Source organism: Colobus angolensis, unplaced genomic scaffold, assembly GCF_000951035.1.
Source record: "Colobus angolensis palliatus isolate OR3802 unplaced genomic scaffold, Cang.pa_1.0 Scaffold57, whole genome shotgun sequence".
Taxonomy (NCBI): Eukaryota; Metazoa; Chordata; class Mammalia; order Primates; family Cercopithecidae; genus Colobus; species Colobus angolensis.
The window spans coordinates 1278208-1290800 of NW_012119265.1; the positions used below are offsets into that span (position 1 = coordinate 1278208).

Below are 12593 nucleotides of genomic sequence, written 5' to 3' on the forward strand. Positions count from 1 at the left end.
CCTATTTATTAAAAAACAATCCGATATGTATGGATAAATAAATATATAGAAAATCACCAAACTGTCAAGCATGACTACTTAGGGGAAAGGGGAGCTTACTATGTATTTCTATATTCACTGATTCTTTTACAACAGAATATATTTATAAATTACTAGTATAATTTAAAAATTTAACATGAATAAAAAACTGTAGTTCTTTATTGGAATTAAAATACGAAGTCACTAAATGTATCTTTAACCAAGAATTTCTCAAATAGGAAAAAATACAATAGAGTTCTGCACTAGTGGTAGTGACAGCAGTTCACATTTTCTCAGATGGTTGAATACTTCCTGTCATATGACATAACTGGGTCAGCCAAAGTAACTCACATCTCATTTCAGAATGCATAAATAGAAATACTACAGGGATGTTCAAATTGTAGACTGATGAAGGAAGACAACACTCATAGTCATTTCCTTAGGAGCTGTGTCAGGCCTTCAATGGAGGAAGTGACACAATCTGCCTGAATCACAAAAAGCAAATAGTGACTTATATGAAGGAAACATTGCAAAGACATGTATGTTCCCCTGAAAACAGTGCCTGTTCCCTTACCCTCCCCACAAAAACAAAGTATTAAATAATAAATATCAGATATAATTCTAGTAAGGAAAGAATCTCTACTAGGTTCTTCCTGTTCCACCTTCACCCAGCATTTATCTTAATAGAAAAACTTTACTGAAGTAGAAATTTCACACACATACATGTATACATAGACAGTTCAGCCCCACACCCCATTCCTTGGGATAAGCTATGTCAGTCATCGGTCATATGTACGTCACATAATTCATATTTTAAGAATTTATGTAATACTTACTAAAAGTCTTACAGATGTCAGAAACAGCTTTGAAGACTCTATCAGAGAAATTCACTTTCACCTTCACATACTTCATGTTGGGAAGCTGCAGGCGGAGCAGTTTGTGCTGAGGGGTGAACTGAAGCTTAGCATCTGCCTGAATACCATACTTATCTAAGGTCCAATGTGTCTTCAGAAGCCAAGTTCTCTTCTTTTCCCACCAGAGAGCATGGTCAGACCAATCTTTTTTTACATCTATAAAAAACAAACAATAAAGAAACAAATCACTTAAAAATCACCAAGGTTACTTTGAGAAATTAAAAGCAGAAAACTAGGTAATTGGGTATTTAACAGAAATATATTAACCACTAAGTTACTGTTATGTGACAGGTACAAAAGAAACACTAACAGCTGAGAAAACATGCTCTGTCCTGAAAAGCCAGTACACAAAGTAGCTGAGGCAGAATATATAGGGCATCTAATAATGTTTCAATCAAATACAAAATGCGACACATGGATGATGGAGAAAGTACTCTCTTGTTCTCAGAAAACAAACAGAACCCTGAGGGCGAGAATAGGAAGGATTAATAAAGACAAGGAGTTGGTGGGCTTGGAACTTGTCCTATAGGAATGGACAATACTATTCTGATGAGAAACTGAACAGACTGTGGTTTATGTAGTTGCAGAAGTACGTCAAGGTGAATAAGGGGTGGTGAAAAGATGGGGAACCAAAGCGAACAGAAACCAACATCCTAGGTGAAGAGGAGGAACAGGGAAAACACCCATGAGAAACACTGTAACTCAAGAGAAAGCTCCAAAAATAAAAAAACTACATTCTGGCCACACACACTCTCCCAAACAGATCCCCGAAAATGGATCTAAAGTCACACTGTCCAACATTTTTCTGAGCACATTCTGGTACAAGCGTAACAGGAAACATTAATATCTGTTCAACTATTTAACAGCCTTATGCAACTAAATGAAACCAAATAAAGAAAAGAATGTAATTTACACAAGATTTAGTTACCCCCAGATAAGGCAGGTCGTAACAATAAGCTTGTAGCAGTAAAATCCAACTTCAGCTAGTTATTTATTTACTTATGACCAGGATAGGAAGTTGGTTTTTAAAGCCGCAATCAAAGTAAAGACTTTTGGGATCAATTGTATGTTAAACTTACTAAGTGCCAACAAAAGGGAAAGTGATGTTTCAGAAAACAAAACAAAACACGCACAAAAAGAACAGGCCCAGCATGGTGGCTCGTGCCTGTAATTCCAGAACTTTGGGAGGCTGAGGCTGGAGGATCACTTGAGCCCATGAGTTCGAGACCAGTCAGGGCAACATGGTGAAGTCCCATTTCTACAAAAAAATTTTTTTTTAATTAGCCAGGCATAGTGGCATGTTCCTGCAGTCCTACCTACTTAGGATGCTGAGGTAGGAGGATCACTTGAGCCCAGAAGGTCAACGTTACAGTGAGTTGCGATGTGACACTACAATCCAGCCTGGGCAAGGGAGTGAGACTCTGTCTCAAGGAAAACAACCACTTCCAGGGGAAGCAAAAACATGTGAATGCTGGGCACAGTGGCTCACACCTATAATCCCAGAACTTTTGGGAGGCTGAGGCGGACAGATTGCTTAAGCCCAGGAATTCAAGACCAGCCTGGACAACGTGGTGAAACCCCATCTCTAGAAAAAATTAGCTGGGCATGGTGGCATGTGCTACTCAGCTACTCCCAGCTACTCAGGTGCTACTCAGCTACTCAGGTGCTACTCAGGTGCTACTCAGCTACTCCCAGCTACTCAGGTGGCTGAGGTAGGAAGAATGCCTGAACCTAGGAGGTAGATCGAGGCTGCAGTGAGCTGTGATTGCACCACTGTACTCCATCCAGCCTGGGTGGCAGAGTGAGACCCCACCTCAAGAAAAAAAAAAAGTGAGTAACTTTTTGCAAATAAAAATTAAAAACTATCATGCTTCTGAGATAAAGCTCATTTTAATATAGTCATACCTTTAAAAAGAGTTCATCAACTTAAAGACAATTAAAAGTATGTATTAATCTAGAACCTGAAACACATACACACACACATAACTAGTCTATCCCCAAATAAAAACCAAATTCTCACATTGATTACACGGCCGAAACACCTTCTACAATGGTGAAATTTACCTGATACAACTGAAGTTCTCATTATGGAAGAAACATGCCACAGGTAGAAAAAGACTTTCAATTTTCCAGACATTAAACACTTATTTTAATCAGTAAGTACTTTAATGGGAGAATTACGGCTACAGCTCCTTGTGATCGTATTACCATTTTGAAATTTTAACATCTGTGGTTTTCGCAAAGTCCTGCCAATCATGTTATTTGAAGTTTGGCAAAAGAAATGCCTGTAACTGCTATTTTATAACCACTCGCTTAATTGTGATACTTAATTGTATATAGTACCCTACACACTACCTTTCTAGCACAGAATCTGCCAACTAACTTTTGGAAACAGAAAATTCTGATCTACCTCATGGAAGACAACCAAGGTCACATATTACTTTTCTTTCCAGAAATAGAAAACTAAGGGCAGAAAAAGGTAACCTGCAAAGAATGCTGGTAACCCAGCAGAGTTACTGCTGAGCTGAACTGAATGATCGGCAGGTAGTATATACTGGTTGAGCCTCCCTAATCTGAAACTCTGAAATCCAAAATGCTCAGAAACTAGGGGGGGAAAAAAAAGTTTTCGACTTTGGAACATTTCAGACTTCAGATTTTTGGATTAGGAATGCTCAACTGGTAAGTACAATATAGATATTTCAAAATTCAAGATCAGAAACACACTGGTCTCAAGCTTTCAGATAAGGAATATTCAACCTGTTTAATACTTTCTTTCCCAAATCTAGTGTCAATGTCAACCACTAAGGAAGCTACGTCATATACTCCCAGTGGGGAGGAAAGGAGAAAAAGAGCTGTAAGAGTAATAGGAGTCCACCAGCACATGTCATTTGGGTTCCTCCAGAAGGCATCCCTGACCTAAGAACTTGGGTGCAAGCAGCTTATTTGCGGGAAGGAAATCCCAGGAAGCACACTTGAGGGGATCAGTGAAAGTGAGACGGGGAGAAAAGCCGACTGGAGGTTCCTCACTGCTGTGAGTACCTGGAGTTCAGTCCTTCAGGGCATGCCTCAGAACTCTCCCACACAGGAGAAAGACCGAGGTATCTCTCCACTTCCTTGTTAAGGGTTACTCCTGGGGCCACGACATTAAAAGCTCTTAACACTTCTTGGCTGCCAGCACGGGGCTGGCTGCCCTGCACTCAGGCAGAGCAAGCTCAATCCCTGCACCTAAGGAAAAGAGCTTGTCAGCATGTTGGGGATCTGGCCACCAGGAGTGCAGGTGAACTGCGTGAAAGAGGGGGGCCTCCATAGCACCTGTATACAGCCTGAAAGGAATATTTATTAAATTTAAAAAAATCGCTATTTTATTGTAGAAGCAGAGCAGAAGCAAAGCTGCGAAGACATAATAAAAGGCTCAAACATTGTGGCCCAGGAGTAGGTGCTAAAACATAGAAGGCAAAGACACCAACGTGGTAAGGAGCTTTTGGGGACAGAATTTACATATGGATACTAATAAAGAGGTAATGTGCCAACAACTACAAAATCTAAAGAGTTTTTATAATGTGAGGTATGAAAAGGACTACTGGTCAAGAACTCAACTTTCCAAGTCAAAACTACATAAATGTGAAGCTGGAGGTCAGCAAACTGTGAATGGCCCAAGGACCAAATCCTGCCTTCTGCCTTTTTATGGCTTACTAGCTAAGAACAGCTTTTGTACAGTCATGAGTCACTTAACAAGGGGGATAAGATCTGAGAAATGTGATGTTAGGCAAGTTCACCGTTGTATGAACATCAGAGTGTATTCACAAACCCAGACTGTATAGCCTACTACACACCTAGGCTATATGGTATAGCCTCTTGATCCTAGGATACAAACCTGTACATATCTTACTGTACTGAATGCTGTAGGCAACTGTAACACAGTGATAAATATTTGTGTAGCTAAGTATAGAAAAGGTATAGTAAAAATAAGGTATTATTAATCTTATGGTACCACAGATGTATAAACAGTCTGCTGTAGTTGACTGAAACATTGTTACATGGCTCCTGACTATTTTTAACTGGTGGTGGTGGTGGTGGTGGTGGGAGGGGAAATCCAAAGAACAGTATTTTACATAACTTTATATAAAGTTGAAATTTCAATGCCCATAAACAGTTTTATGAAACAGCCACACTACTGTGTTCACACACTGTCTATGACTACTTCTGCACTACAACACTAGACTAGAGTTATTGGGACAAAGACTGCATGGCCCACAAAGCCCAAAAGCCCAAAAGACTTACTATCTATACTTAAAAAAAGAAAACTCTGCAGGCCCCTGCTGTAAGCAGGGTTAACGGTGTAATAAAACATCAATTTTCCATCAATTAGGCTTCCAACTGTGACCTCAGAAACATGTATCTCCCCTAATACCCATTCTTCCCTTTAAAACCTGACCCTCCCCCATCAATTCCACCTTGGCTTCTCATCAAAGGAGCTACCCCCCTGCACCCAGCAAGAGAAGGGGACAGGATCCAAAGACTACATACTGGACATCCTATGAGTGGTCTGTTTACCCACAGAAAAAAATAAACTCTCTTACTGACTGGCAATGCTGGTAAAACTAGTCTTTTTCACCCAGAGAAACTAGTGGATGAGTAACAATACAGGGAAAAAAAATTAGACAAAATAAAAGCAGAAATAGGAGACCAGAAAAAAATCAGAAGCATCAATACCACTCATGGCAAGAGATAAAAACAGCAAAGTAGATGTTCCGACAGCAAAGTAGAAGACAGTGTTAGAAGACAGATAAGCTGGACTGTGGGGGCTTGTGACTTACGTTCAAATACCGGGCTTTCGGTAGCATTCCTGAAGACTCAACACACTACCAACCTAGACAGCATTACTTGCAGAGTAATCACTACTACAGAATAAGAACATCAAACAGTTACAAAAATATTTGTGGATTCAACAAGTATCTGTTGAACATGTACTGTGTGCAAGAAGGCACTATTTTAGTGCTAGAGATATAATGATGAACAAAACAAAGTTCCAGCATCACTGAGGGAGACCAAGGTGGCTAGAGGAGAGGAAACGGAGATCAGTAGGAGGTGGCATCAGAGAGCCAGGCAGGAGCCTTGTAGGTCACAGTACACGGTTTAGGTGTTATTATGTATGAGATAAGCCCCTAGAGCAGTAGTTTTCTGCCTGATTGGCATTAGAATCATCTGAGCAGCTTTTTAAAAATACTGATGCCTGGCCCCACCCTAAACTGGGGCTATTTTGGTTTGTGAACAGCTGTCTGTTATTTTTTTATGGGCAGATGAAGGCTGGTACTTCCTACTCCACCATCTTGGTGACATCTCTCAAACCAAATATATCAGAATCTCTGTGAGTCTAGGAAATCATTTTAAGTAGGAGTCATCTGTTTCAAAATCATTACTGATAATTTTGAAGAAGTGTGGTGATGGGGGTATGCAAGAGTTCACTACTGCAAGAGTGTGTGCAAGAAGTTAATGTGAGAGTGGAAATGACAACCATTTCAGTTATAATGGATGGGAGGTGAGGAAGCACAAATAAGAAATATAGACAACTTTTTCTGGATATTTTACTGTAGCGAGGAGAATAATAGTGATAGAATAATAGCTGGCAGAATCACAGAATAATAGCTAGTAGATAGATAAAAAGGAAATGGCAGACCCAAGGAGCATTTTTAGCTTCTTTTTTTAAAAAGGGAAAGCTATTACAGCATTATTTTAAAAGCAGCTGAAATGATTTCATATTTCAGATCATTTATAATTCTAATTATCATTCATTAATTTGCCCTTCAGCAGAGTATCACTTCAAAACTTTCTAAAGACCTGACTGAGCCCTCTCAAACAGGCAAAGCAATATTTTCCCAACTTCTAGAAAATTAGCTCTTTCTTTGGTGCTGGCTTTATATTACACTACCTATCTTATTTTGAAAATAACAGTATCTCCACATCAAGTCACACAACTGGCTCTACTCAGAATATCACAAGAACATACCTATTCTATTCATCAGTAGCAAAAACAAATTTTATACACTGATGAAAATCCTGAGAAAAATGATGGTACACCAACTGAGAAGCATTTGCCCAGGCAAGCATAAAAGCTAACTGTACATCAAAAAGCACTTAAAGGCCGGGAGTGGTGGCTCACTCCTGTAATCCCAGTATGTTGGGAGGCCAAGGTGGGCAAATCACTTGAGGTCAGAAGTTGGAGTTTGAGACCAGCCTGGCCAATATGGTGAAACCCCAGCTGTACTAAAAATACAAAAATTAGCTGGGCCTGTTGGTGCACAACTGCAATTCCAGCTACCTGGGAAGGCTGAGGCAGGAGAATGGCTCACACTCGGGAGGCAAAGGTTGCAGTGAGCCAAGGTTGTGCCATTGCACTCCAGCCTGGGCAACACAGCAAGACTCTGTCTCCAAAAAAAAAAAAACACCAAAACACTTAACGGCACAAATTGTGTGTACAGGTGTGTGTGTGTGAAGTAGTATATCTCGATGCAGTAACTCTTTTTTTGTTTGAGACAGAGTTTTGCTCTGTTGCCCAGGCTGGAGAGCAGTGGTGTGATCTCAGCTCACTGCAACCTCCACTTCCCGGGTTCAAGTGATTCTCCCGCCTCAGCCTCTGGAGTAGCTGGGACTACAGAGAGGTACCACTATACCCAGCCCAGCAAATTTTTGTATTTTTAGTAGAGGTGGGGTTTCACTATGTTGGCCAGGCTGGTCTTGAATTCCTGACCTCAAGTGATCCACCTGCCTTGGCCTCCCAAAGTGCTGTACAGGCGTGAGCCACCGCACCCGGCACGGATGCAGTAACTCTTGAAAGCACTTAGTTATCAAGTGTATTACAGCACAGCTTGTCTCTAAAGTGGCAAGTTAAATCATAAAAGCCTATGCAACTCTAACTTGAAAAACTCACTGTGTGCAGAACAGATTTCAGACATCAACACACATTTAAGTTTTCCTCTAGCTGAAGACTGAATAGAAGCATGAACACATTATGATGACTTTAAAAGGAAAATGGTTATCTACAAATACTTATAAATAACGGCAAGCAAATGAAAATACTACTGGATCACTAAAGTAGCGGTTTAGTTTTCTGTGTGACATCAAAATCCATAAGGAAATAACGTTGAAATTCCCTGAATTTGCATAAACTAAAGCTTTGGAAAACTTTCCATATATAAACTCCCTTACACGTTCTAATCTAGACTCTGGACTACGTTCTAAACAAACATTTCTGCTGTCCAGAATGGCAGGCTTGGTATTTCAAACATTAGATGACTGAATGCGCGCGCGCACGCGCACACACACACACACACACACACACACACACACACAGTATCAGCCTGGCACTTGGCCAGAAGTTAGCAAACATCACCGGAGTAGATTCATTCATCTGCATTATAAAACCATTCAAGGTGTAGACTACACTCAAAAACTTGCTCTGATAGTCTGTTTCCCCAAGGTCATGATTTTCAGTTGTCCTCCAGGTATAGGCCAACTTTTATTTGGTAAATCTTATATTTTAAATTTCGATTTTAAACTTTCAGAAGTAACCCATCACAAATACAAGCTTTCTCAGAAAGGCTCGGGGGTGGGGGATTGGGTAAAAAGTTGTACTATTATGAAGCCATCACTTTTTTTCCTTCTCTGGGAAAGAAAAGGGATTTTATGATTTACTCATAAATTTGGCTTGTTTAGTAATTCTTTTAAGTCAAGAACTACTTATAGTTTACTATACCTGGCAAAATTTTTACTTCTATAATAAATTTTAGTAAAATGCGTTAATTCTTCAAAACACTTTGCCAGCATTCTGGAAAGGATTATTTCTGTGTCCCTCCCTTATTTAACAGATCCCATCACCACCGTATCACGTGCACATAACAGTATCTGACAGACACTCAAATTCCTATCACTAACATTGCAAACTGCTACAACATTGACTGAATCAACAAAAATATCCTCCCTCAACCGTAACAGAATGCTCCTCAAATTCAGGAAGTGGTCATACGCTTGCTTTACAAATATAACATCTGTGTATTCTAAGGAACAGAAGGCTTGGGTTTCTCATCATTAGAGGCTTAGTAAATATTGCTTAGTCTACCAAACAGCTTTTGGTATCACAGTGCTCTCCCACTCCATGAGTCACCAAAAAAAAGAAAAAAAAAAAAGAAAGAAAAAAAAATACATATTTCAAAGCTTTTTGCTAGAGAATATTATGCCCCACTTTATGCAATTCCAGCTCACTTATACTCTAGAAAATATGAGCGCAGAGAAGGGAGACATTATTGAAAACATCCTATTTAATGTTTTCCTAATAAGATTATGAATTCCTACTTGACTGTTTTGATACAGGTTACTAAGATGCAATTATTGGCCGGGCTCACGCCTGTAATCCCAACACTTTGGGAGGCTGAGGTGGGTGGGTGGCTTGAGCCCAAGCGTTCAAGGCCAGCCTGGGCAACATAGCAAAACCTCATCTCTACCAAAAAAAAAAATCCAGGCATGGTGGCCTGTGCCTGTGGTCCTAGCTACCTGGAGGCTGAGGTGGGAGGATCCCTTGACCCTGGGTGGTCAAGGATGCACAGAAAGTTGATCAAATCCCACTCCTGTTGTTTCTGCACAACAGCTGGAACCTATGCCTTACCACACATCCATGGACATGCCCAGGATTTGACTTGGGCTTTCAAACTTTGCACAGTAGCTGCTAGTAACTATTTGAGATAATATTCACATTCCTGGAGAATCAGTTCTGCCTCATCTAAATTACCAGAGACCAAACAAGGACCAGCCCAATACCTCCTGGGCTTTATTTAATGCCATAATGTTGTCAAACTAAAGAGAAAAATGAAAGCTGATCAAATAACTTCTTTTTTCTTACCTTAAATAACCACATCTTAAAAATAAGTAAGCAAGTTAGAGTTTGGAATGAAGAGGAGGTTAAGATATTACTTTTGGGGGGCATAAATTTCTAGTTGCATATTTTTAAAGTATTAATTCAGGAAAGAAATGCAAAATTTGTTTAATATTCTCACATGTCCATAAACTAGAAGCAAAGCTTACATTAGATACTCTTTGCTAAGGCAACATGTCATTGTGACGTATAAGTACAGATAACTTTTCTGGGCACGTGACTTATTTCTGATAAATATATATTTTTGTATTCTGCTAATACTGTAATACTCTGTGCTGTTTCCTTTTGTTTTAGGACCCTCTTGAGCCTTAAATGAGATATAACTATTACCATAATAAAGAGCTGACTGGAGGTAAAGAACACTACAATCCTAGTGTGCTAATTACAAAGCCACTAAAGAGCCTGGTTCTGACCTACTGTAAGCAAGCAATGCAGACTAAGCAGACCAGAAAACGTTCTTCTCCTGCTTTTCAGGTTACTTGCTCTACCATTTACCTACACCACTTAGTCGCTCATCTATTAAACTTACACGACTTTTCCCTCTTTCATTTCACAGCCAAGTAGACTGAAACAATTACTGTACGTTTGCCCAAGACACCCTTGGAGAATCCTACTATGTTTTTTTCTGTCTACCACTGTATTTCAAACTTCTCACATTTCTGAGAATCCTTCTCCTTTGCAGTAGACAACCATGGATTCTACTGCAGAAAACTCAGAAGCCATCAGATTCAAACTCTTTCACCTTCACGCCAACCCAATCTATAAGACTTCTTACATTTGGACTCAGATGGGCCTCCTGTCTTTGTGTTAACATGAAAAGGTGCCTCTTCCTGTCTATCTAAAGCCAATCCCACCTCCTGTGCTCTGCTGCCCTTCCCATCTTCTAGGAACCATGTGCTTCTCTCCTTACGTTGGTTCTCCAGGGGTCTCATCCATTCTCATGGCTTTAAAAGACACTTTCATCATTGGTGTCAGCAGCCCAACCTTCTGCTCAGACCACCAGCCTATACACCCTACTGCCTATCTCACATCTCTTCTTGATGTCCCTCAGATAACTCAAGTTGTCTAAAATGTAACCCAATTTTTTCTTATCCCTACTGTTATTATGCTAATTAGCACCAACTGTCAACCCAGTTGCTCAAGCTAGGAATCTGAAAGTCATTGATATTCTCTTTCCCTTTTTCCTTACATTTGACAGTAAACTGTCAGATCCGCTTCCAAAAACCTCCACTCCAGTCTCCACTGGCACCACCCTACTTCAGGCTGCCATCATCTCTTGCACTGACTACTGCCACAGCCTCCTAACTGGTCTCCTGCATTCCACTCAGCACTTTCCATAATACAGCCAGGGTCATCTGTTCAGCACTTTCATGCCATTCCCCTGCTAAAAATCCTTTGCAACTGCTTCTAACTGCAATAAAATCCAAATGCCTTATTAGGTCTACAAAGCCCCACACAATATGGCCCATCTACTCCTCCAAATGTATCCTGTGCTCCTCTTCCTTTGCTCCAGCCACACTGGCCTTTTTTAGTTCTAAGAATCATGTAACTAAGTTCTTTCCTGCCTCAGTGCCCTTGCACATGCCACTCCACTCCTGGAATGTCTAACTCTCTCTCATCTTCCAGATTTTAAGCATTAATTCCAAATTCTCAGAGAAGCCTTTTTGAGCTACCCTAGCCCTCCAATGTTCTATGTCCCTCCATACTGTTCTATTTCTGTATCCTGTGATATCACTGATCAAAACTGATATTTATTTTGTTTGTTGTTGGCAGGTGGGGGAGGAGAGTGCTATCTTTCTTTCTTAATAGATTATAAACTGCCTAAGAAGACAAGGGCAATGTCTATTTTGATCACCATTATATTTTCAGCACCTAGCACAGTGCTGGGCAGGCAAGAAATATTTGACAAATTGAATGAATCCTTATTTTGAAAATTTTAAAGATCTCTCATTACTCAAAACAAGTTCAACAAGAAGCTTATTTTTAAGCCATCAATAAAAGTAAATACAAGTTTTACTAATTTAGTTGTATGTCTGAAAAATCCATTTTATCTTCAACTTCAGAAAACATACTTCCATCCTAACTAGAAGAGCGGCAGAGATTCCCCTAGAAAAAGGAAATAAAACTGAACAGACATTCTGTTCTCTCTCACCATCTTCTAAAAAGAATGAATTTCTTTGCTTAAGACAATCCCTATTGTACAAAATGATTATGTTCCAAAAGGCCACTCGTAAGTCTGAGAATTCAGATTCATCATAGAAAAACACTATAAATAGTTAGGTTCCAAATCATACGATAAGTTACCCAACCAAAAATAATGTGACCTATACAAGTAGCAATACTCTACCACACGAATTGTATCACAAAGCCTTTTGCAGAATGTATGGTCAATGTTTCAACTGGAGAAGTAAGAAAAACTGCAAGCAATGGCACCTGCAGAGTGTGTGTTGGATGGGGGAAGAAAGGAAATGCTGCTGCCAAACTGTGAGGGAGACGATGGCTTCCTGAGGAATATAAAATTGGAGGGTACCTGGCTACTCCCTAGTCATCTTTTCCAGAATGCCAAGAATTAACCTGTTTCCCAGATACAATTTGTTGTCTTAAGCCAGGGTTTCTTTTCTCTACTAAACGAATGACAATAAAGAGTTTTTAACTTGCTTTCCTTTCCGATGCCTCAAACAAATAGACAACTCCAACTCTTCTGATGTTTCTACTGAGATTATATTGCCAATAAT

At 39.9% G+C, this 12593-nt stretch overlaps 1 protein-coding gene across 3 annotated transcripts in view; it reads right to left on the reverse strand.

Moving 5' to 3' along the window:
* The window catches only part of FERMT2 (fermitin family member 2), a 99762-nt gene that overhangs the window by 66424 nt on the left and 20745 nt on the right, over nucleotides 1–12593 (reverse strand). For all 3 annotated transcript variants that reach the window (XM_011961810.1, XM_011961811.1, XM_011961809.1), the window contains one exon: nucleotides 855–1088. In XM_011961810.1, coding sequence (XP_011817200.1) covers nucleotides 855–1088 — 234 coding nt within the window. The remainder of the gene's footprint in view (nucleotides 1–854; nucleotides 1089–12593) is intronic.